Source organism: Lipotes vexillifer, unplaced genomic scaffold, assembly GCF_000442215.2.
Source record: "Lipotes vexillifer unplaced genomic scaffold, Lipotes_vexillifer_v1.1 scaffold142, whole genome shotgun sequence".
In the NCBI taxonomy this organism is placed as follows: Eukaryota; Metazoa; Chordata; class Mammalia; order Artiodactyla; family Lipotidae; genus Lipotes; species Lipotes vexillifer.
In genome coordinates this window covers 85,013-111,257 of record NW_006795110.1, presented here as the reverse complement: position 1 = coordinate 111,257, position 26,245 = coordinate 85,013, and the positions used below count along the sequence as shown (strand labels likewise).

General features: G+C 36.9%; 1 protein-coding gene across 5 annotated transcripts in view; it reads right to left on the bottom strand.

Annotated features, from left to right (window-relative positions):
• PHKA1 (phosphorylase kinase regulatory subunit alpha 1) overlaps positions 1–26,245 on the bottom strand; it is a 139,588-nt gene that overhangs the window by 103,270 nt on the left and 10,073 nt on the right. For all 5 annotated transcript variants that reach the window (XM_007467452.1, XM_007467453.1, XM_007467455.1 and 2 more), the window contains exons 4-6: positions 25,932–26,100; positions 16,822–16,904; positions 13,230–13,310 (exon numbers count right to left, since the gene is read on the bottom strand). In XM_007467452.1, the coding sequence (XP_007467514.1) occupies positions 13,230–13,310; positions 16,822–16,904; positions 25,932–26,100 (333 nt within the window). The remainder of the gene's footprint in view (positions 1–13,229; positions 13,311–16,821; positions 16,905–25,931; positions 26,101–26,245) is intronic.

Below are 26,245 nucleotides of genomic sequence, written 5' to 3'. Positions count from 1 at the left end.
TTCAACACCCGTTTATGATAAAAACTCTCTAGAAAGTGGGCATAAAGGGAACCTACCTCAACTTAATTAAGGCCATATACGACAAACCCACAGCAAACATCATTCTCAATGGTGAAAAAGTGAAAGCATTTCCTCTAAGATCAGGAACAAGACAAGGATGACCACTCTCACCACTATTATTCAGCATAGTTTTGGAAGCCCTAGACACAGCAATCAGAGAAGAAAAAGAAATAAAAGGAATACAAATTGGAAAAGAAGAAGTAAAACTGTCACTGTTTGCAGATGACATGATACTATACATAGAGAATCCTAAAGATGCCACCAGAAAACTACTAGAGGTAATCAATGAATTTGGTAAAGTTGCAGGATAAAAATTAACGCACAGAAATCTCTGGCATTCCTACACGCTAATGATGAAAAATCTGAAAGAGAAATTAAGGAAACACTCCCATTTACCACTGCAACAAAAAGAATAAAATACCTCGGAATAAACCGAGCTAGGGAGACAAAAGATCTGTATGCAGAAAACTATAAGACACTGATGAAAGAAATTAAAGATGATACAAATAGATGGAGAGATACACCAACTTTTTCGATTGGAGGAATCAATATTGTGAAAATGACTGTATTAGCCAAAGCAATCTACAGATTCAATGCAATCCCTATCAAATTACCAATGGCATTTTTTTACAAAACTAGAACAAAAAATCTTACAATTTGTATGGAGACCCAAAAGACCCGGAATAGCCAAACCAGTCTTGAGGGAAAAAAACGGAGCTGAAGGAATGAGACTCCCTGACTTCAGACTATACTAGAAAGCTACAGTAATGAAGACAATACGGCACTGGCCAAAAACAGAAACATAGATGAACGGAACAAGATAGAAAGCCCAGAGATAAACCCACCCACCTATAGTCAACTAATCTATGGCAAAGGAGGCAAGAATATACAGTGGAGAAAAGACAGTCTCTTCAATAAGTGGTGCTGGGAAAACTGGACAGCTACATGTAAAAAAATGAAATTAGAACACTCCCTAACACCATACACAAAAATAAACTCAAAATGGATTAAAGACCTAAATATAAGGCCAGACACTATTAAACTCTTAGAGGAAAACATAGGAAGAACACTCTTTGACCTAAATCACAGCAAGATCTTTTTTGACACACCTCCTAGAGTAATGGAAATAAAAACAAAAATAAACAAATGGGACCTAATGAAACTTCAAAGCTTTTGCACAGCAAAGGAAACCATAAACGTGACGAAAAGACAACCCTCAGAATGGGAGAAAATATTTGCAAATGAAACAACCGACAAAGGATTAATCTTCAAAATATATAAACAGCTCATGCAGCTCAATATTACAGAAACAAACAACCAAATCCAAAAATGGGCAGAAGACCTACATAGACATTTCTCCAAAGAAGACATACAGATGGCCAAGAAGCACATGAAAATCTGCTCAACATCACTAATTATTAGAGGAATGCAAATCAACACTACAATGAGGTATCACCTCACACCAGTTAGAATGGGCATCATCAGAAAATCTGCAAACAACAAATGCTGGAGAGGGTGAGGTGAAACAGGAACCCTCTTGCACTGTTGGTGGGAATGTAAATTGATCCAGCCACTATGGAGAACAGTATGGAGGGTTCTTAAAAAACTAAAAATAGAATTACCATATGATCCAGCAATCCCACTACTGGGCATATACCCAGAGAAACCATAATTCAAAAAGACACATGCTCCCCAATGTTCACTGCAGCTCTATTTACAATAGTCAGGTCATGGAAGCAACCTAAATGCCCATCGACAGATGAATGGAAAAAAAGCTGTGCTACATATATTCAATGGAATATTACTCGGCCATAAAAAGGAACGAAACTGAGTCATTTGTTGAGACGTGGATGGATCTAGAGACTGTCATACCGAGTGAAGTAAGTCAGAAAAAGAAAGACAAATATCGTATATTAACGCATGTATGTGGAACCTAGAAAAATGGTACAGACGAACTGGTTTGCAGGGCAGAAGTTGAGACACAGATGTAGAGAACAAATGTATGGACACCAAGGCGGGAAAACCGCGGTGGGGTGGGGATCGTGGTGTGCTGAATTGGGCGATTGGGATTGACATATATACACTGATGTGTATAAAACTGATGACTATGAGAACCTGCAGTATAAAAAAAACAAACAACCAAACAAAAAAAACAATTAATACTAAGCTTTCTTTGGGTTATTTGTATGGAACTATGTTAATATAAATGTTTCAGACATTATATAAAATTTCTAAAAATCTTATATGTTCTGGTATAATGTTATAAGTCATAATTCTAGTTATTACTTTAAAGTGTATATCTCAGAAATAACTAAATTTCCTTGTCAATTGCATTATTATGAACTTTCATCAAATCTTTAACAGTGGTCATTTTTAAGTCTTTTCTCATTTACAGAGGGTTCTGGGTGTACTCTGATGCTTTTGCAAAAATGTTCCTATAAAAGGGTTTCATCTTCAAGGAATTCATGGAAAAGACTCTGACAAGTACAGGTTTCTGGTAACTGACTATACTGCTGAACAGGCACCCTCCGGTGACCTACACGGAGAGGCGGGGCCAAATCCAAAGCTGAGTTCCTGGGAGCTGTGAGAACAAAGAAGAGAAAGGGATATCTCTCCCAGCAGCCTCAGAAGCAGCGGATTAAAGCTCCACAATCAACTTGATGTACCCTGCATCTGTGGAATACATGAATAGACAAGGAATCATCCCAAATTGAGGAGGTAGACTTTGAGAGCAAGGTTTATGATTTTTTCCCCTTTTCCTCTGTATGCCTCTGTGTGAGATTCTGTCCGTATAGCTTTGCTTCCACCATCTGTCCTAGGGTTCTATCCATACGTTTATTTTTTATAATTTTTTTCCTTAATAATTTTTTATTTTAATAACTTTATTATATTTTATCTTACTTTGCTTTATCTTCTTTCTTTTTTTTCCTTCCTTCCCTCTTTCCTTCCTTCCTTCCTCCCTCCCTGCCTACCTCTCTCCCTAATTTCTTTCTTTCTTTCTCTCTCTCTCTCTCTCCCTCTCTCCCTCCCTCTCTCTCTCTCTCTTTCTTTCTTTCTTTTTCTACTAATTCTTTCTTTCTACGTTTTCTCCCTTTTATTCTGAGCCGTGTGAATGAAAGGCTCTTGGTGCTGCAGCCAGGAGTCAGTGCTGTGCCTCTGAGGTGGAAGAACCAACTTCAGGACACTGGTCCACAAGAGAACTCGCAGCTCCACAGAATATCAAACGGCGAAAATCTCCCAGAGATCTCCATCTCAACACCAGCACCCAGCTTCATTCAACGACCAGCAAGCTACAGTGCTGGACACCCTATGCCAAACAACTAGCAAGACAGGACCAAAACCCCACTCATTAGCAGAGAGGCTACCTAAAATCATAATAAGTCCAGACACCCCAAGACACACCACCAGATGTGGACCTCCGCACCAGAAAGACAAGATCCAGCCTCATACACCAGAACACAGGCACTAGTCCCCTCCACCAGGAAGCCTACACAACCCACTGAACCAACCTTAGCCACTGGGGACAGACACCAAAAACAACGGGAACTATGAACTCGCAGCCTGCAAAAAGGAGACCCCAATCACAGTAAGATAAGCAAAATGAGAAGACAGAAAAACACACAGGAAATGTAGGAGCAAGTTAACAACCCACCAGACCTAACAAATGAAGAGGAAATAGGCAGTCTACCTGAAAAATAATTCAGAATAATAATAGTAAAGATGATACAAAATCTCGGGAATAGACAAAATGCAAGAAATATTCAACAACGACCTAGAAGAACTAAAGATGAAACAAACAATGATGAACAACACAATAAATGAAATTAAAAATACTCTAGATGGGATCAATAGCACAATAACTGAGGCAGAAGAACGGATAAGTGACCTGGAAGATAAAATAGTGGAAATAACTACTGCAGAGCAGAATAAAGAAAAAAGAATGAAAAGAACTGAGGACAGTCTCAGAGACCTCTAGGACAACATTAAACGCACCAACATTCAAATTATAGGGGTCCCAGAAGAAGAAGAGAAAAAGAAAGGGACTGAGAAAATATTTGAAGAGATTATAGTTGAAAACTTCCCTAATATGGGAAAGGAAATAATTAATCAAGTCCAGGAAGCACAGAGAGTCCCATACAGCATAAATCCAAGGAGAAACATGCCAAGACACATATAAATCAAACGATCAAAAATTAAATACAAAGAAAACATATTAAAAGCAGCAAGGGAAAAACAACAAATAACACACAAGGGGATCCCCATATGGTTAACAGCTGATCTTTCAGCAGAAACTCTGCAAGCCAGAAGGGAATGGCACGACATATATAAAGGGATGAAGGAGAAAAACCTGCAACAAAGATTACTCTACCCAGCAAGGATCTCATTCAGGTATGATGGAGAAATTAAAATCTTTACAGACAAGCAAAAGCTGAGAGAGTACAGCACCACCAAACCAGCTTTACAACAAATGCTAAAGGAACTTCTCTAGGCAAGAAACACAAGAGAAGGAAAAGACCTACAATAACGAACCCAAAACAATTAAGGGAATAGGAACATACGTATCGATAACTACCTTAACTGTAAATGGACTAAATGCTCCCACCAGAAGACACAGATTGGCTGAATGGATACAAAAACAAGACCCATATATATGCTGTCTACAAGAGACCCATTTCAGACCTAGAGACACATAGAGACTGAAGGTAAGGGGATGGAAAAAGATATTCCACGCAAATGGAAACCAAAAGAAAGCTGGAGTAGCAATTCTAATATCAGACAAAATAGAGTTTAAAATAAAGACTATTAGAAGAGACAGTGAAGGACACTACATAATGATCAAGGGATCGATCCAAGAAGAAGATATAAGAATTGTAAATATTTATGCACCCAACATAGAAGCACCTCAATACATAAGGCAAATACTAACAGCCATAAAAGGGGAAATCGACAGGAACACATTCATAGTAGGGGACTTTAACACCCCACTTTCACCAATGGACAGATCATCCAAAATGAAAATAAATAAGGAAGCACAAGCTTTAAATGACACATTAAACAACATGGACTTAACTGATATTTATAGGACATTCCACCCAAAAACAACAGAATACACATTTTTCTCAAGTGCTCATGGAACATTCTCCAAGATAGATCATATCTTGGGTCACAAATCAAGCCTTGGTCAATTTAAGAAAACAGAAATTGTACCAAGTATCTTTTCCAACCACAACGCTATGAGACTAGATATCAATTACAGGAAAAGATCTGTAAAGAATACAAACACATGAAGGCTAAACAATACAGGACTTAAGAACGAAGGGATCACTGAAGAAATCAAAGAGGAAATCAAAAAATACCTAGAAACAAATGACAATGGAGACAAGACGACCCAAAACCTATGGGATGCAGCAAAAGTAGTTCTAAGAGGGAAGTTTATAACAATACAATCCTACCTTAAGAAACAGGAAACATCTCAAATAAACAACCTAACCTTGCACCTAAAGCAATTAGAGAAAGAAGAAACAAAAACCGCAAAGTTAGCAGAAGGAAAGAACTCATAAAAGTCAGATCAAAAATAAATGAAAAAGAAATGAAGGAAATGATAGCAAAGATCAATAAAACTAAAAACTGGTTCTTTGAGAAGATAAATAAAATTGATAAACCATTAGCCAGACTCATCAAGAAAAAAAGGGAGAGGATTCAAATCAATAGAATTAGAAATGAAAAAGGAAAAGTAACAACTGACACTGCAGAAATAAAAAAGATCATGAGGGATTACTACAAGCAACTCTATGCCAGTAAAATAGGCAACCTGGAAGAAATGGACAAATTCTTAGAAATGCACAACCTCCTAAGACTGAATCAGGAAGAAATAGAAAATATGAACAGACCAATCACAAACACTGAAATTGAAACTGTGATTAAAAATCTTCCAACAAACAAAAGCCCAGGACCAGATGGCTTCACAGGCGAATTCTATCAAACATTTAGAGAAGACCTAACACCTACCCATCTCAAACTCTTCCAAAATATAGCAGAGGGAGGAACACTCCCAAACTCATTCTATGAGGCCACCATCACCTTGATACCAAAACCAGACAAGGATGTCACAAAGAAAGAAAACTACAGGGCAATATCACTGATGAACATAGATGCAAAAATCCTCAACAAAATACTAGCAAACAGAATCCAAAAGCACATTAAAAGGATCATATACCATGATCAAGTGGGTTTTATTCCAGGAATGCAAGGATTCTTCAATATACGCAAAACAATCAATGTGAAAAACCATATTAACAAATTGAAGGAGAAAAACCATACGATCATCTCACTAGATGCAGAGAAAGCTTTCGACAAAATTCAACACCCACTTATGATAAAAACCCTCCAGAAAGTAGGCACAGAGGGAACTTTCCTCAACATAATAAAGGCCATATATGACAAACCTACAGCCAACCTTGTCCTCAGTGGGGAAAACCTGAAAGCATTTCCACTAAGATCAGGAACAAGATGAGGTTGCCCACTCTCACCACTCTTTGGAAATTTTAGCCACAGCAATCAGAGAAGAAAAGGAAATAAAAGGAATCTAAATCAGAAAAGAAGAAGTAAAGCTGTCACTGTTTACAGATGACATGATACTTATACATAGAGAATCCTAATGATGCTACCAGAAAATTACTAGAGCTAATCAATGAATTTGGTAAAGTAGCTGGATACAAAATTAATGCACAGAAATCTCTGGCGTTCCTATACACTAACGCTATATACTAATGATGAAAAATCTGAAAGTGAAATCAAGAAAACACTCCCATTTACCATTGCAACAAAAAGAATAAAATATCTAGGAATAAACCTACCTAAGGAGACAAAAGACCTATATGCAGAAAATTATCAGACACTGATGAAAGAAATTAAAGATGATAGAAACAGATGGAGAGATATACCATGTTCTTGGACTGGAAGAATCAACAATGTGAAAATGAATATACTACCCAAAGCAATCTACAGATTCAATGCAATCCCTATCAAACTACCACTGGCATTATTCACAGAACTAGAACAAAAAATTTCACAATTTGTATGGAAACACAAAAGACCCAGAATAGCCAATTCAATCTTGAGAAAGAAAAACGGAGCTGGAGGAATCAGGCTCCCTGATTGAGATTATACTACAAAGCTACAGCAATCAGGACAGTATGGTACTGGCACAAAAACAGAAAGATAGATCAATGGAATAGGATAGAAAGCCCAGAGATAAACCCACGCACGTATGGTCACGTTATCTTTGATAAAGGAGGCAGGAATGTACAGTGGAGAAAGGACAGCCTCTTCAATAAGTGGTGCTGGGAAAACTGGACAGGTACATGTAAAAGTATGAGATTAGATCACTCCCTAACACCATACACAAAAATAAGCTCAAAATGGATTAAAGACCTAAATGTAAGGCCAGAAACTATCAAACTCTTAGAGGAAAACATAGGCAGAACACTCTATGACATAAATCACAGCAAGATCCTTTTTGACCCACCTCCTAGAGAAATGGAAATAAAAACAAAAATAAACAAATGGGACCTAATGAAACTTCAAAGCTTTTGCACAGCAAAGGAAACCATAAACAAGACCAAAAGACAACCCTCAGAATGGGAGAAAATATTTGCAAATGAAGCAACTGACAAAGGATTAATCTCCAAAATTTACAGGCAGCTCATGCAGCTCAATAACAAAAAAACAAACAACCCAATCCAAAAATGGGCAGAAGACCTAAATAGACATTTCTCCAAAGAAGATATACAGACTGCCAACAAACACATGAAAGAATGCTCAACATCATTAATCATTAGAGAAATGCAAATCAAAACTACAATGAGATATCATCTCACACCAGTCAGAATGGCCATCATCAGAAAATCTAGAAACAATAAATGCTGGAGAGGGTGTGGAGAAAAGGGAACACTCTTGCACTGCTGGTGGGAATGTGAATTGGTACAGCCACTATCTAGAACAGTATGGAGGTCCCTTAAAAAACTACAAATACAACTACCATATTACCCAGCAATACCACTACTGGGCATATACCCTGAGAAAACCATAATTCAAAAAGAGTCATGTACCAAAATGTTCATTGCAGCTCTATTTACAATAGCCCGGAGATGGAAACAACCTAAGTGTCCATCAACGGATCAATGGATAAAGAAGATGTGGCACATGTATACAATGGAATATTACTCAGCCATAAAAAGAAACGAAATTGAGCTATTTGTAATGAGGTGGATAGACCTAGAGTCTGTCATACAGAATGAAGTCAGCCAGGAAGAGAAAGACAAATACCATATGCTAACACATATATATGGAATTTAAGAAAAAAAATGTCATGAAGAACCTAGGAGTAAGACAGGAATAAAGACACAGACCTACTAGAGAATGGACTTGAGGACATGGGGAGGGGGAAGGGTAAGCTGTGACAAAGCGAGAGAGTGGCATGGACATATATACACTACCAAACATAAGGTAGATAGCTAGTGGGAATCAGCCGCATAGCACAGGGAGATCAGCTCGGTGCTTTGTGACTGCCTGTAGGGGTGGGATAGGGAGGGTGGGAGGGAGGGAGACGCAAGAGGGAAGAGATTTGGGGACATATGTCTGTGTATAACTGATTCACTTTGTTATAAAGCAGAAACTAACACACCATTGTAAAGCAATTATACTCCAATAAAGATGTAAAAAAATAAAATTTAAAAAAATAAAATAAAATGTGGCAATCACTAAAACCAAAGAAAAAATTTAATTACATGGGACTGAGTGAACTTAAGAGGATGATTATAATTTTTGTGACTTCCTGTTTGAATAAAAAAAAAATCCCACAAGGACTCACAGGCAAAAAATATACAAATCAATTTTCACTGCAAAGTAAAGGAGCTGTTACAGTGGAGGATTTACTGGACTGAATGTCAATATTATGACATAGTATGAGTGTGCTTCATGTTTGGTAATTGCAATCATTGTTGGTTTTGTTGTGGTCATCCATTTACAATGCTTGGTTTCAGTTTATTTATCTCTTGTAAAAATAAAATACAGTGTGTGTGTGTGTGTATGTGTGTGTGTGTGTGTGAAAAAAGGAAATGTGGAGACTTAAATGTAAGAGCGGACACTATAAAACTCTTAGAGGAAAACGTAGGAAGAACACTCTACATAAATGACAGCAAGATCTTTTTTGATCTACCTCCTAGAGTAATGGAAATAAAAACAAACAAATGGGACCTAATGAAACTTCAAAGCTTTTGCACAGCAAAGGAAACCATAAACAAGACAGACAGACAACCCTCAGAATGGGAGAAAATATTTGCAAATTAATCAATGAACAAAAGATTAATCTCCAAAATATATAAACAGCTCATGCAGCTCAATATTAAAAAGACAAACAACCCAATCCTAAAATGGGCAGAAGACCTAAATAGACATTTCTCCAAAGAAGATATACAGATGGCCAAGAAGCACATGAAAATCTGCTCAACATCACTAATTATTAGAGGAATGCAAATCAACACTACAATGAGGTATCACCTCACACCAGTTAGAATGGGCATCATCAGAAAATCTGCAAACAACAAATGCTGGAGAGGGTGTGGTGAAACAGGAACCCTCTTGCACTGTTGGTGGGAATGTAAATTGATACAGCCACTATGGAGAACAGTATGGAGGTTTCTTAAAAAACTAAAAATAGAATTACCATATGATCCAGCAATCCCACTACTGGGCATATACCCAGAGAAACCATAATTCAAAAAGACGCATGCTCCCTAATGTTCATTGCAGCACTATTTACAATAGTCAGGTCATGGAAGCAACCTAAATGCCCATTGACAGATGAATGGATAAAGAAGTTGTGGTACATATATACAATGCAATATTACTCAGCCATAAAAAGGAATGAAATTGGGTCATTTGTAGAGACATGGATGGATCTAGAGACTGTCATTCAGAGTGATGTAAGTCAGAAAGAGAAAAAAAAATTTTTTTGTTTATTAACATGTATTATGTGGAACCTAGAAAAACGGTACAGATGAACCGGTTTGCAGGGCAGAAATAGAGACACAGATGTAGAGAAGAAAAGTATGGACACCAAGGGGGGGAAGTGGTGGTCGGTGGTGGTGGTGGTGTGAAGTGGGAGATTGGGATTGACATATATACACTAATATGTATGAAATGGATAACTAATAAGCACCTGTGGTATAAAACAATAAATAAAATTCAAAAAGAATAAAGAAAAAAAAGAAACAAGGAAAACCTACCATTTGCGAAAATAATGGATGTACCTTGGGGTCATTATGCTAAGTGAGATAAGCAGGTAGAGGAAGACAAATATTGTATTATATAACTTATATGTGGAACCTAAAAAAGTCAAACTCATAAAAACAGAGTAGAATGAGTTATTTTCTAAGCATTAATTCCCTGAAGTAGAGGATATAAACAATTTTTAGGACATAATGCTAAATTCCCTTTCATGCAAGCTGTACCAATATAACTATCACCAGCAGTGTATGATACAACCTTCTTTAATGCAAACCAGGTATTATTTTAGAAATTTTCCCTAATTTGATAGAAAAATGGTGATTCTGTTGCATTAATTTGCTAATAAGGTTGAATATTCTTTCAAGTATTTATTAGTTATTTGTAGTTCCTCAATTGTGAGGTAGAACTGACTTAGTCTTTGGGATAGCAGGTAGTTCTGGAAAGCTTCCCTGGAGAAATGTCTAAACTGAGACCTAATGGGTTAAGCAGATATCATCCAGGCACAAAATACTTATCAACTACGAGGCAGAAAAAAAGCAAATTTACAGCAGAGAAATATGGCAGATACCACCTTAATGAAGCCATCAAACTTAACATGAAGAGTAATGGGACAACTCCACATCTTGTACTTCCTGATTATGTACTGAGGACACATCTTACCTCTGTGGTATTCTTGCCAAAAACGCATAGCTTGAAACAAATCATGAGGAAATATCACACAAAATCAAATTGAAGGACATTCTATAAAACAATCTTTAAAAATGCCAAGGTCATAAAAGGCGAGTAAAGTCTGAAGTATTATCAGGTTAAAGAAGCCCAAAGAGACATTACAACTAAACATAACATGTTATCCTGGATTGGATCCTGGATCATAAGGCTTTTTTCGTTTGTTTTTGTTTTTGTGTTTTGCTATAAATGATATTATTGGGACAATTAAAGAAATTTGAATGGGGTCTTTGGATTAAGTTGTAGTACAATGCCAGTGTTCATTTCCTGATTTTGATGATTGTACCATGGTTATGGGACAGTCTTTGAGGAAATTCACTCTGAACTATTTAGGAGACATGAGGCATCATGTCTGCAATTTACTCTCAACTGGTTCAAAAACAATAATGTGTATGTGTAAATAGAAAGAGAAAGCAGGGACTTCGCTGGTGGCGCAGTGGATAGGAGTCTGCCTGCCAATGCAGGGGGCTCGGGTTTGATCCCTGGTCCAGGATCCCACATGCCGCAGAGCAACTGAGCCCATGCTCCACAACTACTGAGCCTGCGCTCTAGAGCCCGTGTGCCACAACTACTGAGCCCACACGTCACAACTACTGAAGCCTGCATGCCTGGATCCTGTGCTCCGCAGCAAGAGAAGCTGCCACAAGTAGAAGCCCGCACACCACAACGAAGAGTAGCCCCCGCTCGCCACAACTAGAGAAAGGCCACGCACAGCAACAAAGACCTAATGCAGCCCAAAATAAAGAAATACATTAAAAAATAAATAAAGTGTATATCCCTTAACCCAATGGTTTCACTTTTAGGAATCTATCCTACAAAACTATTTGTGCAAGTTCACCAGGATATATGTACAAGGATCCGCACTAAAGCATTATCATCAACAAAGTAATTATTAAATATTGAAAAGAATGAATTAGATTACCTGTATGAGAGGATGTTTGGTTATGTCGTTCAGTGAAATGTGATTGTTGAATTTAAAAAATCAGGTTACACACAGGTAAATAGAGTAGGGTTTAGTTTTTAAAAATAAGCTCAATATCTGTATCACTTTGGTAATTAAAATACATAAAAAAGAAAAAGGTTACCTAGGGAATAAATATTTTGTAGGGACAAAGTTCTATATTAATTAATTCAACCACATTAATTATATAGTTTAAATTTTCTATGAACTTATTTTTGGTTTATTTTATCTGTCATAGCCTAGCAGTGGCTTTTGTTAAATTGTCCCTTTATAACTGTTTCTATTTTGCCTTGTATTTCTAATACATTTTGCTCTGTATTAATTGAAACTACATTCCAGGCCAGACTTTCTCATTGTAGGCTGTGCCTTCTATCTGGACCCTCTTTGTCCTCTTTTGTTCCATGTAATACTTTTTGCTTTGAATTCTACTTCATTTGAATTTACAGTCACCTGTACTCTTTTTTGCTTATTTTGGCCACACTTTGTCCATCCTTCTGTTTTTAATCTTTCTGTAGCAATTTGTCGTCTTAGAGCTCTTAGAGGTGGTATAGGTATAGACTGGATTTTCTTTCTTCGTTTTTTAAATCAATCTGTGCCTTTGCCTTTAGGTAGGGGAAACAAATCAAGCCATGTGTATTTATCATTATAATGGATATGTTTGATCCTATTCCTACTATCCTATTTTATGCCTTCTTGCTGTTTCCATAGATGAAAGCTGTAATTAAGGCAGTAGCAGTGGGAAGGAAGAGATGAAGCCAAGTGGAACACAATAATGATGATGAAGATAACAATATAGGGGATGCAGGAGAGTGAGGGGGGTGGAGGATTGAGAGATGGTTCCCTGATATCAAGCTTTGTCAACTGGTGTATGGAAGGAAAAAAAGCCTCCCTTTGTTTGCTTTTGTAGTGATAGAGATGATGAGTTTAGTTTAAGATATGTTTTCTAAGGTCTTTATGTGATATGTAAATAGAGATATGCTACAAAAGCAGTTGTACATAAAAATCTGGAGCTTATGAAAGAAGTCTTCACCTACATGTCCATAGTTATATCGGAGACTCTGAATACTGCCTATGGTTTAAAAGACCAATTAATTTGATGATGGTCCACATTCATGTTAAGGCTTTATCTATGGCAAAGGTGTACCAGAATTCCTTATCCCACACTTGGTAAAAACAAAGCAAGGAAAATTACCTTTGCCATTCCAACTGAACTGGCATTCAATTCTGAGATTCCTTGGTTGGTCTTATCTCCACGTTCCCATATCCCGAAGTCCTGGCATAAAATAACCAACATACCATTATCAAATCATCACTACTAAACACTTACTAGATATAAAAACCTTGAATAAAAGGCACAAGTATTAGCTAACTCGCCATACATACACTTGCCCACAATGCTTATTAAGGAGAGGCCAATGAGTTGGGTTCCCCCTGTAGCTATTTTCCCAGTAGCTTTAAATTCTATTGGGGCCTCCAAGAAGTTAGAAGATATCTTGACAGTTGATCAGGACTAAGAACTGTACCTTAGTTCATCTAAAGAGGTGCTTCTCAAAATTTTTCATCAAAGCAGACACCTAGGGGGTCTAGGAGACAGAGCCTAAACATCATCCAAATATTTTATCATAAACATCCAGTCTAATTTTACTCTCTATTGGCACTGACAATGTACCATGCACTTACCTATGCACTTTACACTATTACAGTTTCTTCCTTAATCTTTACATTTTATAGATGATGAAACTGAGGTGCAAAGAGAGGTCAAATGACTCACCCAAGGTCACATAGCTAATGAATAACAGAGCTAGGATTAGAGTCTAAGTGCTCCAAAGCCTACATTCTTAACCATAGTTCTATACGGCCCCTTGATAATACAAGGATAACATTTAAAATTACTTTTTAAAAACTTTTCATTTCCAAATAACTTTAGATTTACAGAGAAGTTGCAAAAATAGTAGTGAGTTCCCATACACCTTTCACTCAGCTTCCCCTAATGTTAATACCTGACAACCACAGTACAATTGTCAAAGTGAAGAAATTTACATTAGTAAAATACTAGTAACCAAATTATGGATTTTACTAGGATTTCACCGTTTTTCCCCCCACTAATAGCCTTTTTTTTAAGATTTTTTTTTGATGTGGACCATTTTTAAAGTCTTTATTGAATTTGCTACAATATTGCTTCTGTTTTATGTTTTGGTTTTTTGGCCGCAAGGCACGTGGGATCTTAGCGCCCCGACCAGGGATCGAACCCACATCCCCTGCATTGGAAGATGAGGTCTTAACCACTGGACTGCCATGGAAGTCCCACCACTAATAGCCTTTCTATGTATTCCAGGATCCAATCCAGAATACCATGCTGCATTTGTCATGCCTCCTTAAGTCTCTTCCAATGAGTTAGTTTCTCAAGCCTTATCTTTCATGACCTTGACACTTCCTGAAGATTAGTGGTCATATATTTTATAGATTTCCCTCAGTTTGGGTTTGCTTGATGTCTTCTCTTGACTAGATTGAGGTTATGCGTTTTTGGCAAGAACACTAGAATACTACAAACATTATGCTCCTTCTTAGCACATCGTATCAGAGGTATACGATATTGATGTCATTACTGGTGATGTTAAACTTAATGACTTGGTTAAGGTGGTGTCTGCAGTTTCTCCATTCTACTGTTACTATTTTTCTATTATACTATTGTATTACTATACTAATTACAAGCATACCTCAGAGATATTGTGGGTTCAGTTCCAGACCACAGCAATAAAGTGAATACTGCAATAAAGCAAGTCACATGATTTTTTTGCTTTCCCAGTGCATATAAAAGTTATGTTTACACTATACTATAGTCTATTAAGTGTGCAATAGTATTATGTCTAAAAAACAATGCACATACCTTAATTTAAAAATACCTTGTTGCTAAAAAATGCTAACCATTATCTGAGACTTCAGCAAGTCATAATCTCTTTGCTGGCAGAGGGTTTGACACACTGCAAAAATTACCAGAATGTGACACAGAGACATGAAATGAGCAAATGTTGTTGGAAAAATTGCACCAATAGACTTGCTTGACATAGGGCTGTCACAAACCTTCAATTTGTAAAAAAACACAATTAACTGTGAAGTGCAATAGAGCGAAGGAAGCACAGTGAAATGAGGTGTGCCTGTAATTAATAATTATCTTCAGAGAGATACTTTACGATTGTGCAAATATCTTGTTTCTCCTCAAACATCCACCCACTAATTTAGCATCCATCAGTGAATTGTGCCTGCAACAATTATTACAGTGGTGATTTCAATGGTGATTTTCTAGTTCCTTCGTTACCTCTACACTCATTAACTGCAATTCTTCTCTAAGGAAGAGTTATCCTTTCTCCCTCATTTATTTACTCAGCTATTTACTTACATCAGTATGAACTTATAGATATTTAGGTTATTCTCTGGGTTGTAATAAAATGTTATCATTATTTATTTTGCTCAAATTGTTCCAGCTCTGGCCACTGGGAGTTCTTCTAGGTTGGCTCCTGTGCCCTTTTGACATGCTCCATTTTTTTGAACACTTCCTCACTTTTTGTCACTATAAGATACCCAAATACAGTCTCATCTTGTATTTTCCCTGCCCCAGCCCTGGAATCAACCACTTCTACAAGGAATCCTGGTTTCTTTTATTAGAGAATGATAGTTACATTCAAGACTTGGATGCTGGTCCTCATTGTCACTGTGGTGTCAGGCTTCTAGGCCCTCTCATTGAACAGAACTTGGAAATACCCATGTGCACACATGCATGTGCGTGCACACACATGCACACACACCTATATTTATTTTGGTATTTACCCTAAATTACTTTTAATATCAAATCTTTGAGTCAAAAGATGGCGCTTCAGAAAGGTAAGCCATATTTATCCCATGGTGAGTCTCATCTGCCCCTAAACCCAGCTCTACCCTAGTTTGTGCAGCAAAGATTAGAGCATGAGAAGGCACAAATATCATTAATTCTACTGCTGCAACCCTTGGCTGCAACAGAGAGGTCAGAGAACACTGGCTTTTACCCTGGATCACCACAGGCCTATGGTATCAGAAAACAAAGCAATCCATCAACAAATAATGTCTGTCTGCATCAGATATGTCTATGTTAGAATTATCCTTCTGGTAAATATGGAGTGACAGGTTGCAGATTTATCTTCACACCAGTAACAACTAAAAAACAACTAACCAAACTAAAACAACTAAACAGCTAAAAAATAACTGGACTACTTATGACACAGCCATTTTCAATACAATGAACATCATGCAATGAAGAACAACAAACCCTGAGAGAGATGTTAAATATATTATGACAATAAAAACCTACCTCATATGTAGTCATAAGAAAGAGTAACTATTTTTGTATAGTAAGCACTGAATCAATGTCTACAGATGATATTAAATACATGACTAAATTTTACTTCTAAGTAGCTAACTGACCCATAATACTCCTTAGCCATCTTGCTCCCATTAACCACAAACATTAAAATAAGACCACAATTTAGCCCCAGATTGCCCAATACATACCATGAAGTATTACAGAGTTTGAAAGGAGTGAAAGCATTGCACCTTGACCCTCCTGCCTCTGTAAATCCCTTGGGGAAAGGCAAACAGAGGACGACAGAGCTTAGTAAAGAGGCTGAAGGCAATTTCTGCCAGAAGCGTTATAGATTGGTTCACTATGAGGGGCAGCATTAAGAGAAGGATTAGGTTGTTCAATATTTTAAGAACATCACATGTTTAAAATTCATTCCAAAATGAGTACTTACAGCAGTTTTATATGCTGCTTCAATGTAAAACACAAGGTTCTGTATGAAATTAACTTCATCTAGGCTGTGGATGATATGAAGTCCTGAGGAAAAAGAGAATAAAAATATAGAGCTATTCAATTATCACTACAGGCTTTACAGGCAGCCACAGTGACTAACTGACCCCCCTACTACCAAATAATCCCACTCCCACTTAGGAATAACGGGAGACACTTTGATTCCTACAGCATAAAAATAACACCACAAATCAGTCCTAGGCTACTCTTCAACTAAGTAAGATACCACCATATTTTAACATGAAAGAATTTTAATTGTTATTTGTAGGCTTTAATGGAAAGTATCAGACTCCTAATTCTACAGGTAACTAATTTGGGCTGTGTTTAAATGTACAAACCTAGGCATCTGGAAAAAGAAAGACAAATATTTCAAAGAAGACTTGGAGGGAGTCTAAATACTAAGAAGTAGATAAAGATTATGATTTTAAGAACTCAAAACTATATTTTGGGGAGTAAAAATGATAATTATTCTAAATATAAGCTATATAAAGATAGGGCTTATAAATAAAATGTTTTGCATGAATCATACATTCAATTTTCAAAACAACCCTAAGAGGTGGGTACCTCTATTTTCCGCTTGAGGCTTAGAGAAGTTAAATATTTGCCTCAAGTCATGTAACTAATAAATAGTGGAACCAGGACTCAATTGACTATCAACTTCTATTTCACTTCAGAGACTGAGTTCCCAACCAAGATGCTATACTGCTTCCAAATATGTACAATATGATCCATTTTTGTTTAAAAACTAACTCCTTTCCCCTCCCCTGCCATCAAGGGAAATACCAACAATTACACAGTGAAAGTTTTTCCCCCACCCAGAATCACATCACTCTCACCCTGCCAAATCTCCTCTCTGGGAGAAACCAGTCTTACCAGTTTCCTCTGTATCCTTTCAGAGATACATTATGCGTATACAAAAATTATGCAAAGAGTAGTATACTATGCTGCACCTTGCCTTTTTCATATATAACTTGGAGACAATTTTAAATATATCTGCCTCATTATTTTTAATGGCTACATAGCATTCCACTGAATGGCTATTCATGTAACCTGTTCCCTACTGAAAGACATTTAGGTTGTATCTAATCTTTTATCACTACAATCAATGCTGCAATGAATATCTGTGTATTTACATCTTTGTGTACATGCACCAGTATATCAAGGTAAATTCTTAACTGCTGAGTCACAGATTTATGCATTTTTCCCAACATTTTATTTTGAATATTTTCAGACAAAAAATAAAAGAATTTTACATGGCACCTGTAGATTTTACACACCATCTGGACTCAACCACTAACATTTTACTGTACTTTTTAATCACATATATATCCATGCAACAGCCCACTTTATTTTTTGATACATTTCAAAGTAAGCTGCCAATATGGGTACACTTCTCTCTAAATACTTCACCACATGTACAATTAAATGTTGATGATCATCACCAAGTTATTCTGCAAAGAAGTTCCACAGTTTACATACCAACTAGCACTGCCTGCCTTTTTCCAACACATTTTGTAAACACAGGCTTTAATAAAAGTTTCTGATCTTTACCATTCTAATGGATGAGAAACAGAATTTCCTTGCACTTTAATCTGTAGCTTTTTTATTTTGAGTAAGGTTGTCTTTTCTTATGTTTATAAGCCAACTCTATTTCTTTTCCTATGAACTGTTTGTTTTTTCATGTCCTTCATCAATTTCTATTGAATTGCTGGTCCTTCTGTTATTAATATATTAATAAATATTAAGGAAATTAGACTTTTGCCCATCATATGTGTTACAAGTATTTTTCCTAGTTTGAACTTTGATTTTGTTTACAGTATATTTTTCTTCTGAGAAGCTTTTATTAAAAAGCTTTATCCCATGAATGTTTCTAGTACTTTCCATTTCTTTTTTTGCATTTAAATCTTTGATCTATTGACAAATATTTTAAATCACAGAACTCTAACTTTAAAATTAAAAAGGACTATATGATTCAGATCATCAGATTGCAAACTCCTCCTGATCCGTGCCTCTGTCAAAACAGCAACCACAGCACAGGGCAGCATCAGCAGCAAAGGGTCTTTCTTGTAGCAGTAATGACCTACCTTAATTTCTTGGATAGAGAGGAAAAAAGAAAAGAGAGGTAGTAATATTGGACATCAGTTTCATAGCTTTATCTTGTCACCTTTGTGTGCCAAGGTGCTTGAACAGAGATTGAGAGAAGGCAGTAGGTGTGAAACTGGTTTTGCCCATCTCTTAGGCTTGTGTCACAGCTAACTAGTCACTATACCATATAAATGCCATACATCTACCATCTGTCCCTTTGCTCATGATATTCTGTTTACATGGCTTTCTCCACATCTTGAAATACTGTTCTTTCAAGGCCCAGCTCAAATGCTATCTCCTCTTATGATGCTCTCATTGATTCCCCTCTTTGGTGCTTCACAGAATTTTATTTTTCTTGCTCTTATGAACTTATTTTTTACTTGTACCATAGTTAAATCTTTACCTGAATTTGAAGGAATTTTATTTACATTTGTAAGTCCCCAAAAGTATCTCACATAGCCCCTAAAAGTATCTCACATACTAATGTGAATGGTATTAAACAATATTGAATAGTAGATGTTCAATATTTATTTATTGAATGATCTTAAACAACCCTGTTAACCACAGGAGAGGGACCTGTCTCTTGAAGCAAAGCCATGCATGTAGGACCTGTGGTTCCTGTCCCTTCTATGGAGCCAAGGTGTTGCTTGTAGAACAGAGGATGTGGAGGTGAGACACACAGGTTAAATGAAGTAGGGCTTGGGTAAGGCTAAAGATGGCAGTGCCGTATAAAGCATACTAAAATATGTAGGGCTCGAGAAATAAGGCTGACTCAGTGTTCTACTCCACAGACTGACTTGCACTCACCTAAAATTTAGCCTTTCTCTCCCTTATTTTTAAAAACAATATTGAGATATAATTCACATACCATGCAATTCACCCATTTCAAGTACATAATTCAATGGTTTTTAGGGTATGCAGAGTTCTGCAACCATCACCACAGTCAATTTTAGAACATTTTCATCACTCCCCAAAGAAACCCTGTATCTGTAGCATCACTCCCCATTTCCCTTCAACACTTGTCCCATCGTTCCCCTACCCCACCTCCTGCCGAGCAATTACTAATCTTCTTTATGTCTCTATAGATTTGCCTTAATAGATATTCATATAAATGCAATCATACAATATGTGACATATTATGTCTGGGTTCTTTCACTTAGCATAATGTTTTCAAGGTTCATCCATGTTGTAGCACATATCAGTACGTCATTTCTTTTTATTGCTAAAAAATATTCCATTGTACAGATATATCACATTTTATTTATCCAATGAGTAGTTAGTTGAGGGACATTTAGGTTGCTTCCATTTTTTTGGCTATTATAAACAATGCTGCTATGAACATTCATGTATGTGCACAAGCTTTTGAGTGAACATGTTTTCATTTCTCTTGAGTATATACCTAAGAGTGAAACTGCTAGATCATATGGTAACTCTGTTTAACCTTGTGAGAACTGCCAGACTGTTTTACAAAGTGGCTGTACTATTTTACATTCCCGTCAGCAGTGTATGAAGCTTCCAATTTCTTCATATCCTCAGAAACACTTGTTATTTTGTTTTTTTGATTATAGCCATCCCAGAGGGTGTGACATGGTATCTCATTATGGTTTGCATCTGCATTTCCCTAGTGACTTATGATGTTTAGCATTTTTTCATGTACTTATTGGCCACATGAATATCTTTGGAGAAATGTCAATTCATATTCTTGGCCCATTTCAAATTAGGTTATCTTTTTATTACTGAGTTGTGAGAGTTCTTTATATACTCTAGATACAAGCTTCTTATGAGATATATGATTTGCAAATATTTTCTATCATATTGTGGGCTGTTTTTTTACTTTCTTACAGGGGCCCTTTGAAGCACAGAAGTTGAAAAACAAAAGTTTATCTTAAGTTGATAAATTCCAATTTATTTTTTCTTTAGTTGCTTATGCTTTTGGTGTCATATCTAACAGGGCCTTGTCTAACCCAATGTCAGGAAGGTTTACTCCTATATTTTCCTCTAAGTGTTTGTTATAAACTCGAATTTGTTCCCCCCAAATTCACATGTTGAAGCCCTAACCCCCAATGTGACTGTATTTGGAGATAAGGCCTTTAAAGAGGCAATTCATTTTAAATGAGGTCATAAGGGTGGGGCCCTTATACAATAGGGAATGGTATCATTACAAGAGACATCAGGAGTGCACACACACAGAGAAAAGGCCATATGAAGACAGGCGAGAGGGTTCATCTGAAACCAGCCCTGCTGACACCTTGATCTTAGACTTCTACCCTCCCAGAACTTTGACAAAATAAATTTCTGCTGTTTAAGCCACTCATTCTGCAGTATTCTGTTATAGAAGACTTAGAGGATTAAGATCTTTATACAGTTTTCCTTCTTTCATTTAAGACTATGATTCATTTTGAGTTAGTTTTTGTCTATGTTGGAGGAAGAAGTCCGATTTCATTCTTTTGCATGTGGATATCTGGTTTTCCCAGCATCATTTGTTGAGAAGACCATTCTTTCCCCATTGAATTATCTTGGCACCCTTGTCAAAAATCAACTAACCATAATGTGATGGTTTATTTCTTGACTCTCAATTCTATTCTGTTATTCTATATGTCTATCCTTATGCCAGCATCACAGTATTTGCAAGTAAGTTTTGAAATCAGAAAGTGTGAGTCCTCCAACTTTGTTCTTTTTCTAACTTGTTTTGGCCATTCTGGGTCCTTTGGCTTTTCATATACATTTTAGGAACAGCTTGTCAATTTCTGCAAAGACAGCTGGGATTTTCACAGAAATTGCAATGAATCTATAGATCAGTTTGGGAAATGTTGCTATCTTAACAGTAAGTCTTCTGATCCATGAACACAGGATGTCTTTCTAATTTAACATTTCTGATTCTCTTCATTTGTTTCTGTGGATTTGAGTTACCATTTGGTATCATTTCCTTAATTCAATATAGCTTTGCTCCCACCCACGTCCTTAGTTCTGATATTACCAATTTACATTTTTATATGCTATAAGCCCAACAATACAAGTATATTGTTGTATACAATTGATTTTTAGGTCAGTTAAGAAAGAAGAAATATGCAATTATATCATATTTTATAATTATTTTTACCAGTGATCTCTTTTTTGTGTGTGTGTGGATTCCAATTACTGTCTGTGGTCCTCTGATTTTAGTATAAAGAACTTCTTTTAGTATTTCTTGTAAGGTAGGTCTATTAGCAACAAATTCACTGTTTATCTGGGAATGTCTTCATCTCAATTTGTTTTTGAGAGAGAGTTTTGCTGGATATAAGATTCTTGGTTGACAGGTCCTTTTCTCAGCCCTTTGAATATATCATTCCACTGCCTTCTGGGCTCCACTTTTTTTCTGATGAGAAGACAGTTGATAATCTTATTTGGGTTCCCTTATACATAACAAGTAATTTTGCTCATAGTGCTTTCAAGATGTTTGTTTTTGGCTTTTAACATTTTTTCTATGATGTTTCTGGGTATGAATCTCTGTTTATCCTACCTGGAGATCTTTGAGCTTCTTAGATATGTAGATTAATGTTTTTCATCAAATTTGGGGTGTTTTTAGCCATTATTTCTTTAAAAATATTTTCTGGTCCTTACTCTCCTCTGGTACTCTTATTACACAAGTCGGTGTCCTACATTTCTCTGGGGTTTTATTCATTTTTCTTTATTACTTATTCTTCAGACTGCATAATCTCTGTTGATCTATCTTCAAGTATGCTGATCTTCTCCTCTGCCAGCTCAAATCTATGAGTCTCCCTAGTGAATCTTTCATTTTCAACTTTCCATTTGCTTCATTTTTATCTCTTTAGTGATATTCTCTATTTGATGAAATACAATCATCATATATTCCTTTACTTCTTTAAGCATGGTGTCCTTTAGCTTTCTGGACACTTTTATAGTAACTGCTTTGAAGTCTTTGTTTCCTAAGTTCAACATATGCTTCCTCTCAGAGGCAGCTTCTGTTACCTGCTTTTTTTCTTGTGTTGGCTCAGGCTTTTGTGTTTCTTTGCACGCCTCATAAATTTTTGCTGAAAACTGGATATTATAGATAATATGTTGTAGGAATCTATAGATACTGATACCCTCCCCTACGGGACTTGTTTTTTGTTTACCTGTTCATTTGTTTAGTGACTTGGATTATTTTGGTGAAATTTATTTTCCCCATAGTATGCAGCCTCTGAAGTTGTTCTTCAGAGGGTGCTACTTTGGACATATACACTGTCACCCCAGGAAAACAGTGGTTTTAGCTTTAGCGACTGTCTCTTTTTGTGATCCATTAAATATCTGCCTCTGTTGGTATCTTTCCCAGATGTTAATCTCCACTAATTGCCAGCGGATTGTTCTATTATATTGTGCAATGCCCCAAGGCATAAATTGCTCCACAATCTCATTCACTTAAATTCAGGCCCCATTTCAGGTGGTCTTTGATGCCAGTCTTTGAAATTTGTTCTAACCCTAGGAGGGCTGTTTTTAGCTCTCTCTTTTCTTGGTTCTCTGTTAAGACTTCTAGCTAGTCTATGGGTTAGCTTGCTGCTCTTATTATTGAGTTATCAGCCTCCTCTCAATTTCTTAGAACCAAAATCTTCAATTGTTTTTGAGTGCCCTTAGGCTCGAACTTTCCCACACTTTGTTCCAGATAAAGTCAGTTCTCTTGGGAGAAGCTATGGAGCTTTCTGTTCTTATGGCCAGCCCCATCATCCATGCTACTAGAAAGGTGGGCCAGGCCTATTATTCTTGGCCTGCTCTGCCTGGGATTAAGCTTCCACTCCATGAGTGGGACTGGGGGGTAGGAAGGGAGTCCCAAACCTCTTAATTATTCTTGGCTAGACTAGAACTTCTGCAACACAGAGCTGGGGATGGTGAGAAACGCGGGCAACCCACCTCTCTCAGGGAGATATCATAGCCCTAGACTGGGAGCTGAGGGGAGAGGGAGCCTTGTACTCCTGGCTACAACCACTTCAAGTAGTGCTTCTGTCATGGTGACCTTGGGGCAGGGGAGGGAATAGGTTGTGGCCCAAATGCCATACTCTCTCACTGTTAAGATTTAGATTTCCTTGAATAAATGTTTTTCCACTTGCTGTGTGCCCTTAGGACAATTTCCAGTGACTTTAAATGGTCGGTTTTATAAAATTAAATTTCACCATTTACGGCTATTTTGCTGGGGAGAGGGTCTGTGGAGCTTCTCTGCCACCTGTAAGCTGCAATCAGCTTCTGTCTAAGCCTCTGTTAACCAAGGTTGAAATTTTTAAGAATTCAAAAATGTTCAGAGAATTGCTAAATTTTCCATGAAGATCTTTCACATTCTACCTCTCAATTATCTCTCACAGCTATCCTTTTCATCCTCAAGGCAACCGCCTTACATAAGTTCTGCATCATTTCTTGCCTAAAGTATTTTACTAAACTTTTAACTCCCCCATCCAATCTATCCTCCTGCTATTGGAGTGAATCATTTGAAACTTTCTTGATTATTTATCTTGAGTGGTTCTCTACTGACTATAGACTAAACTCCAAACTACTTAGCATGGTACACAAGCCCTTAAACAGTTAGTCCCAACTTGCCAGCTCCATCTTTTGCCATTTTTCCAGACCTACTGAATATCTTACACTCTAACCATAGAAGACACCTAGCCTTACCTTGGTGGCCAGTATCTTTCAAACTTCTGTGCTATAGTCACGCTATTCCCTTCCCTTTTCTGACTTGTGAATTTCTACTTATTCTAACTTATTCCTCACAGGTCTGATCAAATATCAACCCTATTCCAAGTACCTATCAAAGTCAGCTCATGGGGTTGAAAATCAAATGTTAAGTCAGGAATCAACAAACTTTTGTTGAATAAATATGTCTCTTATAAGCCTCTTTAGTATATTTTGGTTTCCCTTCTGGGCTCAAAATGAAAAACCACAAGGGATATTTAGACACTGCTTTGTAGAAAAGCACCCTAGAGTTGGTATTAGAAGAATATTAGAAACGGAGTTATAGTTGCCCTTCTATTTAAACAAATAAAACCTAAAAAATATATTTAATCAGGGAGGAACCTCCCCTCCAAAAGAAAGAAGTATGTGAACAGACATTATAATTTTAAGAAAAGGTTATTCAGCCTCTGGGATGTGTGTTGTTCTAAAGAAAAAAAGGGAGGCTTTATCACCAAGTATTTATTTCTGCAAGAAAAGGAGAAGAGTATTCTGGGGTAATTCTGACCCTGAATGCCTTTAGTACCAAGGAGCTCTGTAATTAGATAGAAAGATAAAGAAATTGAAATGTCAAAAATGTGGTATTGTGAGAAGTATATGTATCTATACAGGAAGATCTGGCAAAGTCCTGTTTAATTTATAAACTGAATGTAATCAGATTCATAGTCCTCCCCAATTTAGGAGAAATAAAAGGGAATTACGCTGGTTCTCATAATTTCCTTTTCAGGTAAAACATCTAAAGCAATTAACAAAACCATCTGAAAAGGGTGTGTTATTCAATAATAAAAAACACTGAATTCTGATTCCTAAGTTAATTCCCTTAATATAATTTAGATGCCTGTAAACAGATGCCTTGTTTATAATATACTCATAAAGAGCAGTACAAAGTAGGTGATGTTGACACTAACTATAGGCTTGTCAGTGCATAGTATGGGAATAAGCAATAGTCCTTCTTTCCCATGTTATAGCATCTGAGGATTAATAAAAGATAAAAATACCTGTCTAAAGAAAATCTACCCCAGATTTCCCAGTTCTCAATTAAAAATATATATTACTTAGTACTCCAGACTTGTTTCTCAATGTAAAAGAACACTAACTACCTTAGCGAGTTGTTTCTCTGTATAAAATTTGCAAAATATTATGTTTCCAATGTGTACCTTTAAGTAATGTAAACAGCTATGTTGTTTGCTGGCCAACACCTTTGGAGAAGCCACGTGTGCCAGGACAAGTGCTCCACACTGCAGTGGTTCCCAGTACTTCTGTCCTTGTACTGACCTGAGGCAGTCATTTGCGCTAGGAAGAGCAGGTACAGAGAGGTAGCATCCAGCTGCAGGTGTCCCCACTGATCATCACCCACTACAGTGGCACAGGTTTTGGTGTTGTACTTGGCATGGAGGCTATCCTTGGTACTCTGACTATACTTGAAGGATTCTACTTTATCCACCTGAAGAAAACAAAAACAGTAAAAGAAGGCTATGCAGAAAAATCAACCCATATGCCATACTTTGGTAGTAATCTGATACATATCATTCCATTTGGCCTTCCGGCAATTGAGTATTTAAAATGCACTGTTACCTCTTTTTCCCTAC